Source organism: Crocodylus siamensis, chromosome 15 (genome assembly GCF_052110815.1).
Source record: "Crocodylus siamensis isolate JL-2025a chromosome 15, ASM5211081v1, whole genome shotgun sequence".
In the NCBI taxonomy this organism is placed as follows: Eukaryota; Metazoa; Chordata; order Crocodylia; family Crocodylidae; genus Crocodylus; species Crocodylus siamensis.
This window is the reverse complement of record NC_143409.1, coordinates 14622767-14642384: the sequence shown is the minus strand read 5'-3', so window position 1 is coordinate 14642384 and position 19618 is coordinate 14622767. Positions and strand designations below refer to the sequence as shown.

Below are 19618 nucleotides of genomic sequence, written 5' to 3'. Positions count from 1 at the left end.
CTCCCGACAGCTTGTCGTGGCTGCCTTACAAAGCTGACGTGAAGCACAACTGACGAACCCACTTGCGCCGGAAGGGGAGCGGGGGGTGGAGACAACAGGCCGGAAGCTCTGAGGAAGGCGGTGGGGTGCCTGCTCCTTTTACTACTCGGCTCTGCCGTGGCGGCTGGAGTAGGGGTCCCGGGGGAGCGGCCGTGGTACAGGCCGGGGCGGCGGCGGTTGAAGCGCTGCCGGGCTCGGGGGCGGGGCCTGGGGCTGCCCTGCACGGGGCTCGCCGCCCAGCTCTGCAGGGGCCCCCCTGGGGCCCGCCGGCGTCGCCATGAGGTTCCTGCCCCGGACTGCGGCCTTTGCCCCCTGGCGCCGCCGAGCCTGGCGCAGGTGGGCCTCGCGCTCATGCACCAGCCGCCCGCTGCCGGAGGTTGAGGAGACAGCGCCAGCGCCATCGTCAACGTCAGCGTCAACATCAACACCGTCGCCATCAACGCCGGCGAGGGAGCACGAGGACGGGCAGCGGCGCATGAACCCCCTGCACATCCAGATGCTGTCGCGGGCCCTGCACGAGCAGCTGTTCCCGGGCGCGCGGGTGGAGTACGCGGAGGCCGGCGTGCAGCGCAGCGAGCAGCACCTGCGGCGGCACGGCCTGTGGGGCCAGGCCACGTCCACGCTGCCCGACGTGGCGCTGCGCCTGCCCGCGCTGCAGGGCGACAACTTGGACCAGCACTTCCGCCACCTGGCGCAGAAGCAGAGCCTGCCCTACCTGGAGGCCGCCGAGCAGCTGCTGCAGTGCGTGCTGCCCCCCCAGCCTGCCGCCTGGGCCTGGCAGGCCGGCTGGACGCAGTACGGGCCCGACGGGCAGACGGAAATGGTGGACTATCCCGGGGAGCGCGCCTTGGTGTTTGACGTGGAGGTGTGCGTGGCCGACGGGTCCTGCCCCACCCTGGCCGTGGCTGTTTCTCCTACAGCCTGGTGAGATGGAGCGATGGGCAGAGGCAGGATGAGCCCGACTGCAGTGGAGGTGGCTGGGAGGGTGGCACAGCTGCCCCATCCCTCTGCACTAAATATTTCACGCTGGCTCGGTAGGGAGTGAGTGGCTTCCAGGTGTTGCTGTACTTAGGGGAAGGCCACTGCTAAAGGCCACAGGCCTAGCTAGTTCAGGGAGGGAGCTCCGTTGTGGTCGCACAGCCTTGGAGATGACAGACAAAGCAAGGAGCGCGGTAGGCAGCCTTACCTGCTTCCTGACAACGTGCTCAGGAGAGGCGTGTTCTGAAGGAAGACAGATATTGGTTGTAGCCGTGTTGGCCTAAAGGCATAGGCGGACACAACTCTTGGAGTAGAAGCGATATCTTTTATTAGACCAACCAAGCAGCAGCAAAAAAAATTTCTTTCTTTGCAAGCTTTTGGGCCCAAACACCCTTTTTCAGGCAAAGGAGAATGCAAAGATGGTAAAATTTCTCCCAGGAAGAAAGAGGAACTTGATTTCCTAGTTCAGTCTTTCCTTGGTTCCTCTGCCAGGGACAACAGGGGGATCCTTCTCCCAGCTGGGCATCCTGCATTGATGAGGGAATGACCGTTCTGATGAAGTGAGCTCCAGCTAGGGAAAGTTTGTGCTATATAGGTCTCTAATTTAATTAGTCTATAAGGTGCAAACCTACCCTGCCTTCCTCTTGATGAGGGAAAGCAGAGGTACCACCTTTTAAAATGCAGAGGGGCCCACAAGACCAAGTAGATCCGGGGCCCACTGTGCAGGGCTCCTAGAGCACTCGTATTCCAGCTGGAACAGCTCATGGGAGAATATGCTTCTGTCCCAGGTACTCCTGGTGCAGTAAGCGGCTGCTGGAGGAACGTTACACCTGGTCCAACCAACTGACGCTGGCTGACCTCATCCCACTGGAGACGGCCGCAGACACTAACTGTGCTGCCAAACGGGACTGGCTGGAGAGACTGGTGGTGGGTCACAATGTTGCTTTTGATCGGGCGCACATAAAAGAGCAGTACTTGATCCAGGTAGGTCCTTTCTTGGTTTTGATCTGTGTCTTCTGGTCCTGCTCTCCTTGCCTGTGTGCCATGCTTTGAGTGCCTGGATTAACTGTGTGCAATGACTTACCTTGGTAAAAAGAAAATATATTTATGTTAACTTGCTCAGGAAGTGAAAGCTTGTTCCCCAGCTAAATAACCCTTTGCATGTGTGCTTACCTGAGCTACCTCTGCAGTGGAAGTTGTATATAAATGAAACGGGCCTTTGCATATGCAATTGCATTCACCTTATTTTGAAGTTCATTGCCTCGGTTTGCTCACAGAATGGGAGTCAAAGCACTTCTCCTCACCCCCTGCCTCAAGGGAGCTATTCTGAGTTTTGCGAATTGCTTTGGGATTGCAGCTGGAAAGCACTCTGTCTGTACAGGGTTTCCCGAAGGCCAATGCTTGGTTCCTTGCTGCTGTTCATTCTGTCTCCCAGAAAAGGAAAGCACAATTGTTATGTTTGGCTTTAAGCAAGCCACATAGGGCTCAGAGGACAAGTAGCACAGAATGAAAAATTTAGGGTACAGGGCAAAAATAACTTGAGTGAAGGTAGGGCTTTCGCTAGCACCTTGTTTCAGCAAATACAAGCCTGGATCTGTTGACACCAAATTCTAGCAGCTGACAAAAGGAGCAGGCACCTCAACTGCTGTTAGTTATACAGGTCTCCGGTCTGTCCAGCTGGTTTTTAAGAGCAGTTGTACGTGTGAGTCTGTTTCAGTGCTAGCAGATGCTGTGAGTCCAGCAGTTGGGGGAGCAGGAAGGAGAGCTTGAAAGTCAAATCCCAGTCTGTTGCCTTTTTCATGTAAACACTCCTTGCTCCAATGACAGGCTATTCCCCCTGCTGGCTCCTCTCTGGTCCTGAGAGGTCAGTCAGTGACGCATATCCAGGTGCGTCAGCCCCCAGATGCCTAGCCTTTAACTCGCTGTGTTTCAGGGCTCTCGAATGCGGTTCCTGGACACCATGAGCATGCACATGGCCATCTCTGGACTGACAGGATTCCAGCGCAGCCTCTGGATGGCTGCGAAATATGGCAAGAGGAAAGGATTGCAGCAGGTCAAGCAGCACATGAAGAAAACCTATAAGCAAGCCAAAGGGTCTGCAGTGAGTAGGAGGTTCAGAATGTGTGCGCACCACTGCCTTGTGCCATAGGCCCGGACTGCCGGCCACCTCCATTTAGAGTTTAGAAGCATCCACCTTCATTCCTCCCTGAGGTGCCTTGATCTGGCCTCTCTGAAAGGAATAGGTCCAGCTGTTCTGTGCAAGGGGAGGGAGAGGAATCTGTAACATTCCCTCTTGTGCTGTTCCAGGAGAACAGCAAAGTACTTAACCGCTCCTAGCGACTCCCAGATGAAATGGGCTCTAGTTTACTAATCAAAAGTGGAGTTTTTTCCTTGCCTGCCATCCCTACACCCTGAACCCAAGCCGGGCTCCATTTTTTCTGACATAATGCTTTGGCTGGTCACTCATCCTTTGCCTCCCTTCAGTTGATGCCCTTTCTCTGTCACATCAGACATAAGCTACTTGCCACAAGACCCTACTAATCTAGTCCTGCCCTACCTGTCCTGTTCCATTCATTATGCTAACTCTCCACTCTTATCAGCTTGTGATGCTGGTCTCAATGACAAACACATCCTTTTGTTCTCTCTCTTCTGTTGCCCGTTTTCTAATCAGAATGGGACCTGATTTTCTACAGGTGAGAACAGTTAGATGGACAGCATATGTGAATCATTCAAAGCCTGTTCTTTTCCTGTTGGCATATTTTCTCCCAGGGTCTCTCCTGGGACTGGATAGACATCAGCAGCATTAACAACCTGGCAGATGTGCATGACCTGTATGTTGGGGGCAAGCCACTGGAGAAGGAGGCCCGTGAGCTGTTTGTAAAAGGGACTATGAGTGACATCAGAAATAACTTCCAGGTAAGGGCCAGAAACTTCTAGGAAAGAGGAGCTGGGCCAAGGGATTCCTTTAACTTAACAGACAAGTCTCAGTTGGCGTGATATTTTCTAGCTGTAAAAGCCTGATTTCCATGTCTTGTAAGGGTGGTTGGAGCTATACAAAGCATTCCCAATCACAGGTAGGGAGAGAGAGAGAGCACCTGGAGCCAACATCTAGTTTCCTTAGGCACCATGTCTGTATTTCTGATCAGAACAGCTGCAGTTGGATCCTTATCGTTGGAAAGGGGGTGCAGTTCTCTCTGTCTGCACATGTTTACAACATAGCCATTGGTTGGGTAAGATTCAGTTGTCCTACATGAGGATGCATCCAATTCCTTTCCTAGAGATTAGACCCCAGAGTAAGTTCTTGTAAGGCTGGCGTAGACTGTGGTACTGAGATGTTTAGCAATAGGCTTTTGACAGTCATAGCTCAAACAATGGCACTCCAGCCTCAGTGAGGATTTCCTCTTGGCACTGCCAATTCATTGCTCTGTGGTTTACTTGCTGTGTAATCTCCTTGAGTGCTGCCTGTTTGTCCCCTGAAGGAGCTGATGACATATTGTGCCCTTGATGTCCAAGCCACTCATGAAGTGTTCCAGGAACAGCTGCCCCTTTTCATGGAGAGGTGAGGAGTTTGGCCCCAGCCTCAGCAAAACTTAAATACATCTGTTGGTGAGAGCCACTGTAGTCTGGATGAATGCAGGAGAGTTGGGCAAGTTTTTGTGGTCTTGTCCTGGCAGGCTTGATCTCCTGCAGGGAACTCACATTCTGGGTTGGCCAAAAGTGTTTGAGAACTTTGTGTTGAGGAAGGCTGCAGTGGCAGACTTCTGTCAAGTCTATGGAGCAGCACTGATTGCAGTTGCTGTGGGGACTCTGATTCCTTTCCCCTGTCTAGGAGAAAATAGGAATCGTCATTCCATGCTCTGGTAAGGAGAGAAGCTTTTAATGAGAGGGATCCGTCAGTGAAGCTTCCGTGCTTGGGATTGAAGGGTCTTTTGTTTGCAAAATGGACCTCCTCCTGCCTGCCATACATACAGATTCGTATTTGGGCCCGTGGTAATTGAGGCTAAGCGGGACAAGAGTCAAAGGGAATGCTGGTTTGGGAGCTCCTACATAGAATGCTGGGTTAACCCTACAAACTTTTATCCTCCTCTTTGGCATAGCCCAGTCCTTACAGGTCATATGCTATCTGTATAACACCATGCCTTTGTGCTCTAGATGCCCACATCCTGTGACGTTTGCAGGGATGCTGGAAATGGGTGTTGCTTACTTGCCTGTCAATCAAAACTGGGAGAGATACCTGGAAGAGGCTCAGGGCACCTATGAAGAGCTGCAGAAGGAGATGAAGAAATCGCTGATGAATTTGGCCAATGACGCCTGTGAGCTGCTATATAATGAGAGGTACTAGTGGGGACAAAGAAGGGGCCTTGCAAAGAAGGGTCCTTGATTTTTGTCACTTGGTGATGGAAAAAGAAAGCAAAATGATCTCATCTGGTCAGCTAAGGAGCTTAACTAGCACTAGAATGGTAGTAATGGGTCTAGATTGTGGATGGGATGCAGGGCAGATGTGCTTCTGTATTAGTAAGGACTGATATGCTGAAGACCTCAATCCAGGTCCCAGCAGACAAGTGCCCACATCTTGGACATTATCCTTAGAATTAGTATTGATTCTCTGATGGCTTCAGTCCAACTCCTAAGAGGCAGGCACCCACACTTGAATGTTTTCTCTGGAATTGGCACTGATTGTCTTTATTAGAAGCCTCAAGAGGCTAAGCAGGCAATAGAAAGTGCTTTGCAAGGCTGCATGGAGGGGTGATGGCACATGCACTAGGGGTGGGGTTGAGAGGAAAAAGCTAGCATTGCTGCTCTCATCTGCCTCCTTCAAACCCACAAGTGAACAGGGAAGATGGGAAGCAGTGCTGGAGTTTAGGCTGGTAGGATTTCCCTAGCATGTGGGGTTGAGCAAAATGTTGTACGGTTGTCAAACCCGGAAGGCATAACGATGGTATGTCCCACAGGTATAAGGATGACCCTTGGCTCTGGGATTTGGAGTGGGATGTCCAGGAATTTAAGGAGAAGAAGCCGTTAAAGAAAAACAAAGATGCAAAAAGCAAGGCAGCTGAAGTGGTGGCAAACCCATCTGCGCTTGAATGGCAAGAAGGTAGCATCCTTGGTGTGATGGAGGGGTGGGCTCGGGGGCAATCTGATGCCAACTAGTATGATGCTCTAACAAGGTTCCAAGAGATTCATGCAGATGAGAGACTGATTGGTAAGTAATACTGAAACAAGGGGAAGAAGTTCAGCCTTCCAGGAGAAGCTTATTCATGTAACTTACTACCATAAAGACATGTAGGAGCAGTTCTTGTCTTGTAAGGCTGCGTTTGCCACTGGGGTAGCTTGCATGAGTGCAGAGAATATTTCTTGCTAAGATTTACTTTTCCTGCAAGAACAGACCCTGGTCCCCCCAGTGAAGAGGAGGAGCTAGGAGTCCCTGAGAGCCAGGTGTGCCTGGAGCGTCTGAAGGAGACCGTCACATTGCTGCCCAAGAGAACCCAGCACCTGCCAGGCCACCCCAGGTGAGTCATGCAAAAGGAGAGTTGCATAGCTCAACATGTAGCCGAGGTATCACTTTGTGAATGTAATTGCTGAACTCTGGAAATTCCACTTGGGCGCCTCTTCCAAGGGCCACCGTTTTTCACCTCATTCCTGGGTATTAGAACTGTTGAAAACTAGCAGAGAAACTGAAGTGGACAGCAAGATTGGGCCCAGCTCAGCCCTTAGCAGATGGGAGTTCACTTCTGTGAATTGCCACTAAAAACTAGGAAAGCATTTGCCAGCTCTTTGCTCAGGTAAGCCTGTAGGGACATTACATTGCTCCCCTATTTCTAGTGAAGACAAATGCTTCGTTTCTGTGGTCCTTCTGTACCTGTTTCCTGGGAGCTCAGTATGCATGTTCCACATTCAAAGGGAACCTGCCTTGTGATGCTGGCAGCTGCTTTGAGAGGTTCCCTTCACAGAAACACTTTAGTGTCAGAAGAGGATTGGCAATTCCTCTACTCTGCACATTTTGCAGGCTTCACTACAGCCTTATGTCCCTCTGCTTTTCCACAGATAACTGTGTAAAGAGGGAATGGAGAACTCCTTCTCCTGCAATGCAACTTGCAGAACTGTGCTAGGCCAGAAGAGAGGGCTTGGGCTGGAGCACTTAGAAGTGTTAGCAGTGAAGGGTAGTCATTGTTACTACAGCATTAACTGAATGGGAGGAAGTCAGGTGGGAAACTGCTCTTGGAAGTTTGCTGCCCTCTCCAGTTTTGTGGTCTTTGATCTCCAGATGGTACCGTAAGCTGTGCCCACGGCTGGAGAGTCCACACTGGGTGCCCGGTCCCAGTCTCATCACTCTTCAAATGAGAGTGACACCTAAGCTCATGAGACTAACCTGGGATGGCTTCCCGTTGCATTACTCGGAGAAGTATGGCTGGGGCTACCTCGTGCCAGGCAGAAAGGACAATTTCCCAGGGGATACCCCAGAGACCGAAGCGCCACTATGTCCCCACAGGTAAGAGAGAAGGGCTGTGCTGTTTGGGGAGATGGCAGAAAGTCACTGCACTCAGAAGGCTGGGAGAGACTCCTGTAGTGTTTTTTGGCTTCAGTGGATAACTTCTAAAACTTCAGGGGCACGGCGGCTGGGGGGAGGAAAAGGTCATGAATTGAATCCAGAGCCCTAGATATTTGAACTGCTTTGTCACTTAAACAAGACACTAACATTAGGGAATTTAAAAAAATAAAATCAAATCTATTTTACTTTGAAAAGAAGCTGTGCTTTTCACCTGCCTCTGTCTGAGAAGCAGCTTGTGGCTGAAGACCAGATTCAGCAAAGTGCTGTGTGATAGCATAGCCTTTGTGTTCATGTGCTTACCTGGACAGACTTGAGGCATCTAGGAGTTCTCTACCCTAGGATGTTGCCTCTGGTGGTGGTGGTGATATCAGATACTTGATACGAAATCTGCCTCCCATCCAGTCATCACAGGCTCCCAGTTGGCACTTATCCTTCCTCCATCATCTCTGTCTAGGGTCATCGAGGACTTATACAAGGAGCACTGTAAGGAGAGGGGAAAGGAGCAACCCCTCTTGTTGGCTCCTTCCCTTGAAGAGGAGTACATGTTAACAGACAAAAGCACAGTGTGGCAGAAGGTAAAGCTGGGCTTGGTAGAAAGGAGGAAGGAAGAATGCAGAGGCCCTGATGAAGGGAGAAAATCTGCCTGCTCCCATCAGGAGGAAGGACCCAGCCAACTTTGACTCCTTGCTGCAATGCACAAACACCTTCAAACAAGCAAATCTTGCACCTGAGCTAGGGAAAGGCCTGGGTGGCTGTTTCTTGACTGTTGGACAGTACAACCCTTTGTCCTGATTTTTTTTTCCCTACGTCTAGGTGCCTCGGTTAGCCCTCTCTTTGACCTAAAATCTAGCCAGGATACTACCCTCCCTGGAGATCTGTTGATGCCAAATCTTAGTAGCCTCTGACTTGGCATTCTGGAGTATCCAGTAATCAAGGGTTAGGGACCTAGAAATCCTAGCAGGGCAGTCCCAGATAAGGGGAGAGTTTACTCTGGGGGGGAAAAGTGAGTCCTGGTAGCCCAGAATATTGTCAGAAAAGAGCCTGTGGATTCTAAATGTGTCAAGTAGTCACTAAGCCCCTATATCCTGCATAGCCGTCCCCTTGCCTGGTTAATATTTTTTTATATATATGGAGAACAGCATGTAAAGTGAAGTCAAAGCAGCTGGCCCAGAGATCTTGGGGACAGTAGAAATGCTCTCACTTCTACCTTGCTAGTTCAAATCCAGCTCAAATCAGGGGGAATGAGTTACTGTTCTCTAATGGCACTGCAACAAGGACTTATTAGGCTTAATCCAGTTCCCAAAGGATGCGTCTCCTTGGCCTCCTTGTTGGCAATCTCAGCAGAGAGGCCAGTGAGTGGTAGTCATGGATCCTGACTTGCCTGTTGCCTTGCAGAACTCTGAGTTGGTGCTGAGCCAGCAAGGTTTCCTTCTGCTCTGCACTGTACCGAGAATAAAGACAGGCTCTGATGTCCTTAGATATCCCTCAGGTGCCAGCACAGTGTCCACTGTAAAACAAGGGAGGCTATAGAGCTGTGGGATCTAAAATGTGCAGGAAAACAGCAGCTTCACAACATGGAAAGCTTCTGGAAAAGCTGTCCTGGCAGCCTCTGATTTGGCAGAGAATCCAAAGCACTCCGGTTTCTCATCAGTGGGGGTGGGGGAAGAAGGGCCCCTCACCCACATTGATGATCCATGTGTTTGTGAGGATGGAGTGGGGAAGCTAATGGGCTGAAATGGTATAACTGCTCCAATTTTTCTCCCACCTTCACTGCCAGGTGGAGGAGCTGAGCCGACTGGAGACTGAGACATCCACTGATGTGGAAGCTGAAGCAGGCAACAGCCCCACAAAAGTATGCAAGATTTTCACTGTGGGAAAGGTCAGCTAATTGGGCCTCATTGCACCAATCCTGAGCTGGCCATGGTGCCACTGAGCAAAGTGGAGCCCAGAATCATGCCTGGAAGAGGAGAAGTGGCTCCTTCCTTCTCAGGGTGCAACACTTAGGGGGAGGGGGGGCAGGGGGTGCCCTGTGGCTGTGTCTCCTGTAGTGCACAGAGGCTCAGGCTCCTGTCCCCAGCACTTGTGCAGCAAGGTGACCCTTCCATCGCTCGGTGCTTCCTCCACCCCTGAGGCTCGTTTGCCTTCTGCCTCCAACTACAGGAGGTGCCTCATGCCAGAGGTACATGTGACGATATTGCTGATTTGGAGGTGGAGATGGAGCCTGTAGCCAGCCAGGTTTGCTACCACCATGGCAATGGCCCTTACGACGACGTCAACATCCCTGGCTGCTGGTTCTTCAAGCTGCCTCACAAGGTGAGTGTGGAGCTCGTGGGGCGGCCCTTTCATGTGTGATGCTGAGTCCTCCCTGGAGTTGTCCTGAGCATGGAATTTCCAAGGCTCGAGTCTGGTGCCAGAGCATCAGAATCGTGCCCCTAAGGGGCCATTCTTCCCAGTGGGGAAAAATGGTGTGGAGCCATGCTGTGGAACCCGCTGGCCAGCTTGCTTGTGGAAGGCACATGGGCTGTAGGTACTTAACCATCTGACAGTCCATGTACTGCTGCCTCTGTACCCCTTCACCAGCCGCCTGGTCCAACTAGACTTGTCTCCTGGCTTTCTCTCAGGCTCCTGGCAGCTTCCCATCTGCCCAGTGCACTTGCTTTCCTCCTTCAGCTTTTGGTTCTTTTAAAGTAGCCTGCTTGGGTCCCTGTCTTGCTGTTTGGGTCACAGCTGCTGTCACAGGCATGACTTCAAGCAGTGGGGAGGGGTAGGGGTATACCCAGGACTCCCCTGATATTTACTATGCCCTGCCCTGAGATAAGCCCAGTTCCTCTGCTTTGCTGTTAAAGGATGGGAATACCAATAATGTGGGAAGCCCCTTTGCCCGGGATTTCTTGCCCAAAATGGAAGATGGCACCCTGCAGGCTGGCATTGGCAGCACCAATGGGACAAGAGCCCTGGAAATTAACAAGATGATCTCGTTTTGGAGGAATGCCCACAAGCGCATCAGGTGAGGGAGTACATGGCTCACTCTTCAGCTCCAGTTCAGCCTTTCTCCAAGGGCAATGCTGAGCTGCTGGTGATACAGGACTTGTGTTGAGAAACTGCAAAAAAGCGCCACTGTCTGCTGGCAGTTAGGTGGGGAGGAATCCTTAGGTGCCACTTCTCTGCTTCACAGTGAGAAGCAGCAGCTGGTGGGGATGGGCTGTGTGCAGGGGACAGTGCCAAAGAGTATCAGAGCCCTTCAGAAAGTTTTGCTTTTCCCCCTTGCAGCCAGAGGACAGTCTTCAGGTAGTCAGAAGTGCCAGAAACCTGCTTCGCTTATCATTTTATGTCCCTGGCCATAAAGATCCAGGCTTCTGCCAGCTGGACACATGCTCAGCCCTTGGGCAGCTTCAGGGGACATGCACTTAGGAGGTGGGGGAGAGCCCAGCTCTTGCAGTGATGATCCAAATCACAGCGCCTTTTGAGGGGTGTCCTGCCCTGGCTGCTGTGGCCATGCTTGTGCTCTGCACGGCCCATCTGGTCGGGGTCCTAATCGCCTGCTTCTGTCTCACCAGCTCCCAGATCGTAGTGTGGCTGAAGAAGGGGGAGCTGCCTCGGTCAGTAACCAGGTATGTCAGGAAACACCAGGCAGGTTAACAGCACCTGGACAGTTCCGTGGCTGGGAACTACTAGGCCCTTCCTATGCCAAGTGTTAGGATCCTTCAGGGCAGTGCTGGAGGCAGACACTTCCCTGAGTTCCTCTTCCCGCCCTGGATCTCCACCCCAAACTGCTTTGTCTGTGGAAATAATGTCATGATTGGACTCCGAGCTGAGATGCAAAAGGACTTAGAAAAACAGCCCCTTTGGTGCTGTCCCTTAACCATGGCCGCACAAACTCCTCGTTCTGTCACCTGCTCTCAGTTTGTGAAATGTCTTTTCCCCAGCACTGGGAGAGAAGTGTTAGCTGTCCACCTCCATGCTGTTTGCCTGTGTGCAGGTGCTGACCCTTGGCTTCTGTTCCAGACATCCAGACTACAATGAGGAGGGCAGTTACGGGGCCATTGTGCCGCAGGTGATAACAGCAGGGACCATCACCCGCCGAGCAGTGGAGCCCACCTGGCTGACCGCTAGCAATGCCCGGGTAGGGAACCATGTCCTCATGCCCTGGTCTGTCTGTACAGAGCGCGTGCTTGTAAGGCACTCCCCTCACCTGTGTTGGGGAAGGGGGAGCAGGGTATTCCCAGCTAGTGGCAAGTGGCCTGGATGGGGTATTGGAGTTCGGGCAGTTTTGGTGTGGGGAAGAGTAGTGCAGAAGGGTCTGGTTTGAACGCTGCAGTGGGCAGAGGTCAGGCCTGTAAGCCTTTGCTCCCCTGTCTGATGTGAGTGGGCCTGGTGACGGAGGGCTGGCAGGAAGAAGGTCCAAGAGCTCAAGAACAAAATTAAGACCTCACTGGGAGGGGAAGAACAGGAGCAGTAGAGTTAATGGGGACTTCCTCAGGCCTCTCAGAGAAAGGGACTTAAGAGCAAGGCTGTGTCTGGACCCTTGCCTGGGGCTTCTTTCTGTGGCTGGAATTTATGCACTGGAAAAGCACCAAAGGCTGGACTGAAAGTGGCAGGACTTGGGCACCTAAACACCCTTCAAAGCACGGCCCCAGGATCCTCTCCTTTAAAGCATGCTGATGCCTCGTGGCACATGGGAGGTAGAGCCCACCCAGCTGCAGGAGAGGAGCTGTGCTTGGCAGGGCACAGCCAAGGAGGGGGCTGCAGCAGCATCCATCTGTATCCCATAGGCTGACCGGGTGGGCAGTGAATTGAAAGCCATGGTCCAGACCCCCCCAGGCTACTACCTGGTAGGAGCAGACGTGGACTCCCAGGAGCTCTGGATTGCTGCTATCCTTGGAGAGGCTCAGTTCGCTGGCATGCATGGTGAGGGTGTAACAGCATGGGGCATGGGCTGCATGGAGGGTGCTGGGCTGGGACCTTGCAGTAGTGCAGTGTCCTGTCTGACCATGCTCTGCGGTCTGGCTTTCAGACTCTTTATGGTTTGTATTAACCCTTCCCCTCCTGCACCACAGGCTGCACTGCCTTTGGCTGGATGACTCTGCAAGGGAAGAAGAGCAGTGGCACCGACTTGCACAGCAAGACTGCCTCAACGGTGGGGATCAACCGGGAGCATGCCAAGATCTTCAACTACGGGCGCATCTACGGGGCTGGCCAGCCCTTTGCTGAGCGCCTGCTGATGCAGTTCAATCACCGCCTGACACAGAAGCAGGCAAATGAAAAGGCGCAGCACATGTATGCGGTCACGAAGGGGGTCCGACGGTAAGTGCTGCTTGGGAGGTGGAGGGCTTTTCCTTGGGATTTGTGACAGCAAGTAGTGGGGAACACGAGTAGCTGGCCTGAAACTTGCCATGCTCTTAGCTCGATTTTTGTCTCAGCCAAGTTGATCCTCCTGGGTTCGGATAAGAAGGGTCCCCTGGCAGGCTAGCTGCACTGGGGGATAGTGGGTGTCTGTAGAAGTTGGATCCCATGTAACCAGGTGAGATCACAGCATGTTGCAGGTTGATGGTGTCTCTCACATAGTCTTGGCCTTGGTGTCTGGGGGCTGGAGCTTGCTTACTGCCAGGCAAGTGTTATTTATTCAAAGTCTCCACACTTGCTTGGTTTTGCCACAACGGATTTTGTGCAGGAGACCCCAGGATTCAATGTTGGCTTTACCTACTGGTTCCTCTGTCCCAGGTTTCACTTGTCTGAGGAAGGAGAGTGGCTGGTAAAGGCACTGGACCTGCAGGTGGAGAGAGATGAGGATGGTTCTGTGTCTGCAAAGGATGTGGGGAGGATCCAGAGAGAAGCTGTAAAGAGGTGAGAGCAAAGCTTGGGTCACAGGGAAGGGAAAAGGGACTGGGGAGCTACCCACTAGTCCTGTGCCAGCCCCATGCTTCTGAGAGCTGGTGATTCGCTGCCCTCGGTACAGGGCTGCAGGGGAAAGAGGCAGCAGGACAGCAGAGGCAGTAAAACATTTTCACTGCTAACTGGTAGAGGCAAGCAAGTCCAGGGGACCTCTGCATGAAATGGATTGAGGGGCAGAGGGGCCTTGTCCTTTTGTGCAAGGAAAGGGCAGAGGCCAGTAGGCTTTGCTCAGATAGTCCCGTGAGCCTTGGCAAACACCTTGGCCCTGACCTGCAGCCCTGTTGCTTGTCCAGAGCTGGGCCTCCAGAGAGTGTAGGTGACAGTCCTACCCCAGGCTGTGGTATTCCCTGGAAGTTCAGCTAGGAGCTCCTGTCTTGTCACCCTGCTTACATCGCACACTGAGGGCTGCAAAACAAGAAGACTGGTGTAGCTTTTCCCATAGCTTTTCCTCCCACCCCCAATTGCACCCATGTTCTGACCAGGGAGGAGAGACTTCCCAGAGCCTCACCCCCTCTGACCCCAGCAGCTCTGTGGGGGCTGTGTGAGGTGGTAGATTCTGGGGGAGGGCATGGTGACTCCTGTTCCTCTTCCCCCCCTAGGTCACAAAGGAGGAAGTGGAATGTGGTGAGGCAGCGTATATGGGCGAAAGGGACCGAGTCCGAAATGTTCAACAAGCTGGAAAGCATTGCCATGTCCCCAGAGCCACGGACCCCTGTGCTGGGTTGTCGCATCAGCAGAGCCCTGGAGCCAGCAGCTGTCAAGGACGAGGTGAGAGCAGGCATTAGCGGGACACGCGTCTGGCTCGGCTTGGCAGAGTTTACCTTTCGCGTTACTCCATTTTGAACTGTAAGTTGCCCACTGCCCGGCCTGCAGTGTTCTCCAGAACAGCGCTGCAGCTCCCAGCAGACCCTGCTCCCCCTCGCATGCTGGGATTGGAGTCCACCCATGCAGCTAAAGGCCTGCAGTCTGCTCCATCTTCTGCAAGGTGCTTGTGGCCAGAGATCTGGCTGATCACCAGCTGGCAGCAGTTAATATCATCCTGCAGACACCTTGCTCGGTATTCACCCAGGGCAGTGAGGGCCAGCTTTTTTTTGTCAGGCGTGCCTTAAGTTAGGCTCACATCTTCCCCAAGTGCCACACCAATCCCCTTCCCCTGCCAGCTGTGATGTTTTTGCTGCTTTCTGCATGATTTGCTGCTTTGCTGCCCATCCCCCTTGCTCCTCTTGTGCGCCCCATGCATGCTGCAGGTTGGCCGCCCCTGACATAGGGTTTGGAGCAAGCTCCCAGCAATCTTCCCTGTGCCAAACCAGTGCTGAGCATGCTTCTACTGGTTCTGGTGCTTGATGCCAAGCAGGGATGTCCTGGAGTTTTGCTAAAAGATGCTGCTACAGCAAAGAAGAGTTTCAGCCATTTGAAGTCTTCATTCTTCCCTCAATGCTCCATAACTGTTCTACAGTCCAACTAGTTGAGGCTTCTGTAACCAAGTTATTATTGAGCTGAGTGCTGCATCCTTCCTCTAACCTCATTTTATAGAGGCCAAATCCAATCTTATTTCCTCCCCACTCCAGGCAGCTCTGCAGCAGCAAGGTAGACACCGGTCCAGTTGTGCCTCTGCCTGCACCAGAGACTTAAGTGAAGTCACAGGTGTGGGTATGTTTGAGCCTTGGCAACTCCTGGAGTCTGCAGTAGCTTACCCTGCTTGCAAAGGTGCAGCCTCTTCCTTGAGCAGGAAGATGGCCAGGGCAGTGGTGCTTTCCCAGGTCTTCCTGCAAGTGCTACATGTTTTTAGCCTTCACCTGGAATAGGCACAGGGAAGCTGGAATCTCCCCAGAAGAGCACATTTACCAGGGCAGCATATGCAGAGGGGGCTAAACTCTTAACTACTGACTGTTAACAGGAAGCACAGCCTGCTAAGCCACACTAGTTCTGGAGAGGCCTGCGAGTGGCCCAGATTCCCAAGAATAAGAAAAAATCACTTGCCAGCAGGGAGATGGAGGCAGCAACAACTGCAAAATAGCCTCTTTGGGGCTGTAGCTTCAGGTGTCTGCTATACTTAAAGGGCCAGTCCCTAGAAGAGCATTCTGGGAATGTGCACCTGTTATAGGGCAGGGCTCATGAGAGAATAGGAAGGAAAGAAATTGCAGCGTTTAGCAGCCTGCTGTTATAGTGGCCTCAAAACTGCCTAGGGCGTGAGTGACAGGGCCTTTCCTGTCTGGGATTGGACGGCAAATCCCTTTCTCTGAGGTCATGTTTTGGTGTGAGTGTCTCATTTTTAAACTGGGTTGTATGCCCCCAAATGCTGCCTCAGTTGTGAAGTCCTTCCTGGCATCTGTTCCTGTTTCATGGTGGAGGTGACCCTGCAGGGGCAGGTCCCAGGAGGGCACCCGTGGTAGGGATGAACCCCATGAGCCTCCTATAGCATCTGGTCTGTTTGTTCCTTCCAGTTTATGACCAGCAGAGTGAACTGGGTGGTGCAGAGCTCAGCTGTGGACTACCTCCACCTCCTGCTGGTCTCCATGAAATGGCTCTTTGAGGAGTTCAACATCAATGGGCGCTTCTGCATCAGCATCCACGACGAGGTACGCTACTTGGTTCAGGGGGAAGATCGCTACCGGGCTGCACTGGCCCTGCAGATCACCAACCTTCTGACACGGTAAGACTTCAAGGCTCCTGACATCTCCCACCCTGGCTGTCCCATGCAGGTGGAATGGGAGGGCGTGTGTCCAGGGACCCAGAGCTCACCTGTCACTTATGTCTTGTCCTCAGCACATTTGGTGCTGGGGCTAGACTTGAAGTAGTCAGTCCTGTTTTCTGCCCTGCTGTGGGCTTACACAGCCAGGTAGAGATGAGAATGTGGTGAGGAAACATCTTTCAGGCAGGAGGGTGTCATCTCAAGCAGTCGGCCTCCAGCCTCTCTGCTAAGGGAGCTCAGCGTAGTAGGTTCATGATAGGAATCCCAGAGGCTCCAACAGATCTCGGATGACCATGTTTAGGGTAGGATTTGACCAGGAGCCTGGAAGCTTTACTCTTCCAGCTCTGCAAACTTGTGGGTACCAAGACCCTCTTGCCACCTTCCTGGATACTGCCTCTTAGGTGATTTGCACTGGAGAGCTGTAATGAGCCACATCCATGTGGCTGTGCAGCATCTTTTCACAAACCCCACAGCACTGTGTTCAACAGGAAACTCCCAAGCAGAGCTTCTCACTCCTGTTTCTAGTTTGATATACCAACGAATAGTCTGCCCACATGGCACTTGCTGTGGGGGGTTAGTGTCTTGGCACCAATGGCTTTACAGTTGATGGCATAAAGCTTCATGCTGGGAAAATAGGACACTTGCAATGTATGGGAGGATTAGCTAGAATCAAGTAGCTGGTGTCTATTTTTTTTCTCTGCATACCTTTGGTTGCCCCTCCCTCATCTCTTCCAGCAATACTTGGCTAGTGCTACCTGACACTTACCAGGCACTTTACCTCAGCAGCGTTGGACAAATGGGGCAAAATAATAATTAGTACTGACTGACAGAGCCCCTGGTGCTATTTGTGGGCTGGGCTGGGCCCAATTACAGCATCCGTGTCTATAATAACAGGACTTGTAGCTGAGGGCAGGAAAAGATACCAGCCTTAAGGCTCCTACACAGGGCACGTTGTCTTTTCAGGCCCTGTAGAAACAGGCCTACAGAAAGTGGGAGTAGACAGTCCGCACAAAAAGAAAGCCCCTAGCTCACAGACCTTGGTACTCAGCATGTCCTGGAGGAGCTCCTAGGGCAATCAGCCTGCCTTAATGAGAGTCCCACCTGCTAGGATACTTGAGGATAGAAATCATCTCATCTGTGTGGAACATGGAATTTGGGGTTAATGAAAGGCCAGCAGATGCGAAAGCACAAAACTGAGCCTCCCTGTAAGCCTGAGACTATCTTACCACAGAGCTGGACCTCGCTCGCAGCATTGGCATGAAGGAGGGGAATGTTTCTTGAGGGGCAAGGATTTAAGTGCAGGGGCTCTTGCTCTTTCAGGTGCATGTTTGCCTACAAACTAGGCTTGCAGGATCTACCTCAGTCCGTCGCCTTCTTCAGCACCGTGGATATTGATCAGTGCTTAAGGAAGGAGGTGACGATGGATTGCAAAACCCCATCGAATCCAAGTGGGATGGAGAAGAGATATGGCATCTCACCAGGTAGGTACCCCATGTAGCCTGCAGCCATGCGCTGGAAGCCACAGGCAGGCAGGTACCCATGGCTGATTACAGAGCACTTGGGTCTGAGCAGCTAGCCCTCAGGCAGCAGGGAAATGTTTTTCTTTGTGGTGCCTCTTCTAGCTGCACCATTCTGGAGGCCTCTTGGAAAAAGATGCCTTCCAGGCTAGGTGGGGCCATTGTTTATGAACCCAAAGTATGACACTGGCTGTCTGCAGCCTCAGCTCATGTGATGACAGCCACTCCAAGAGCTCTTTAGGCCTTTTGCATTCTCTTCCTCCTATTGACCCTTCTGGCTTAGCACAGTTGTTTAGAAAACTGCAAAGGCTCCAAGCTGAAGCCTTTCTCTTGCCACACTGAGACCCACCAATCCAGGGAAGTAGTAATTACTCTCAGCACTTGTCACAAACACCATCTAATTGGTGCAAATGAGTGTTTGTGTTTAAACAGCCCCTAGGTCAGAGGTAACTGATAATTCTTTCCTGAAACATGACACTGTTCCTAGCACGAAAAGACAAGTAGCATTGTTTGGATGGCTCTGGGACAAGGAGCAGGCAGGGGGAAACATGTATGGTTCAACTATTGTCTGAAACACGCTACACAATTTCCTTTTAATGAATCTTTATTGGGAGAAAAAGCAAAGTGCATTCTTAAGGAAAAGACTTCAGCTGTAGTGGTAAGAAGGGGGATTCTCCCTCTGAACTGAGGAGAGTAAAGTCACCAAGTGCATTTCAGCAAGGTTGGCAGAAATACAACAGAGCAGTGGCCAAGCTAGAGAAGTCCAACAGCTGTCTTGGTCTCACCCTTATGTGATCCTAGCCCAGCACTGAGGGGAAGTTAATTTCCCACTCAAGCAGCTTCTGGGTTCTGTCCTTTACCCCAGGGCAGAGGTCTTGTATTCTGCAGCAGAGGACATTTTAGGGCTTCTGTACTAAATGCTGTAAAAGGGGGGGGGGGGGGGCTGTTCTTTTCAAAACATCAAAGCCAAAGCAGAAAAGTGCCTAGGCTGGAAGGAATTAACAACATTCAACTCTCTTGCAGGTGAAGCTCTCGATATATATCAGCTTATTGAAATAACCAAAGGCTCACTGGAGAAAAATAAATGAAACTGGGAACAGATAGTGGAGGCTCCAGCCAACTATCGTATTTGCAGGGAGTACTGATGCTTGTGGTTTTCACAGGGCAGATCTGGCCATGACCCAGGCAACTTGACACATCCTTTCTGCTCTGCTGTGAAGGAACAAGGCTGGGGAGGGGGCCCTGTAACAGCAGCACAGGTTAAGGGCAGAGACAAGCTTCTGCAGCAATTCCCAGTCTACTGAATGCAGCCTGTTCTAAAATCCACCTTCCTTTGCCTGTGCCTCTGAGAGCCAACACAGCCCCCAGAGGGGTCCTGAGCATAAGTTTGGAGTACCAGAGCAATCTTTGTGCCTACAACAGTCCAGTCAGTGCCAGCTGTGCTAAGTGAGAGTTCCTTGCCCAAGGAGGCCTATTTTTTTCGCCGTCTCTTCTTTTGGGGTTCCTGGTTCTCACAGGCCTGCTCAGCTGTACCAGTCTAAAAGAAGAGTAATAAAGTGAAGAATGGTTTTATTACTTTTGAGAAACCATGTCTATTTACTGAACTTGAGCTCCTCTTCTTCCACAACTGATGCAGGACTCCAAACTGGAGTATTCTCACAGACAGCAGGGAACCATACATTTAGGAGCTGCCCTATTCAGCAATTAGCCCTTCTAGCTGGAGTTTAAGCGGCTTTGTTTCATCTCCTTTGAGTACTACAGCCCTGTTGTGATAAAGTTTCCCAAGAAGGGACCAGTGGAGCCCTACGCCAATGCAGTCAGAGGGGCATAGGTTCCCTTCATGATGATTCAGAAGTACCACATTATTCTGCCTTCAGTACTGGGTGAAAGGGGAGCAGGCCTGGCATGGTCCATACCTGGGCTGAAGCACTAGAGCAGTGGTTATAAACC

General features: G+C 51.9%; 2 protein-coding genes across 3 annotated transcripts in view; one reads left to right on the top strand and one right to left on the bottom strand.

Annotated features, from left to right (window-relative positions):
* The first annotated feature begins 143 nt into the window (after positions 1 to 143).
* On the top strand, positions 144 to 19243 carry POLG (DNA polymerase gamma, catalytic subunit). Its single transcript, XM_090029634.1, has 22 exons — positions 144 to 963; positions 1806 to 2001; positions 2951 to 3118; positions 3787 to 3933; positions 4497 to 4576; positions 5170 to 5352; positions 5970 to 6112; positions 6404 to 6527; positions 7283 to 7507; positions 8022 to 8142; positions 9345 to 9419; positions 9728 to 9880; positions 10414 to 10574; positions 11125 to 11178; positions 11573 to 11690; positions 12340 to 12475; positions 12625 to 12871; positions 13289 to 13411; positions 14059 to 14227; positions 15904 to 16112; positions 17472 to 17632; positions 18692 to 19243. Exons 1-22 carry the CDS (start codon positions 317 to 319, stop codon positions 18754 to 18756), a joined length of 3705 nt encoding a protein of 1234 aa, XP_089885760.1. The 5' UTR covers positions 144 to 316; the 3' UTR covers positions 18757 to 19243.
* Positions 19068 to 19618, bottom strand: part of FANCI (FA complementation group I) — a 29955-nt gene continuing 29404 nt past the window's right edge. For both annotated transcript variants that reach the window (XM_090029632.1, XM_090029631.1), the window contains exon 36: positions 19068 to 19205. In XM_090029632.1, the coding sequence (XP_089885758.1) occupies positions 19140 to 19205 (66 nt within the window). In that variant the 3' untranslated portion in view covers positions 19068 to 19139. The remainder of the gene's footprint in view (positions 19206 to 19618) is intronic.

Bases quoted from the DNA above. Each gene is read 5' to 3' on its own strand.
- POLG (XM_090029634.1), top strand. From the start codon at position 317: ATGAGGTTCCTGCCCCGGACTGCGGCCTTTGCCCCCTGGCGCCGCCGA. The intron at 2,002-2,950 runs GTAGGTCCTTTC...GCTGTGTTTCAG, and splicing joins AAGAGCAGTACTTGATCCAG to GGCTCTCGAATGCGGTTCCT. The intron at 16,113-17,471 runs GTAAGACTTCAA...TTGCTCTTTCAG, and splicing joins ATCACCAACCTTCTGACACG to GTGCATGTTTGCCTACAAAC.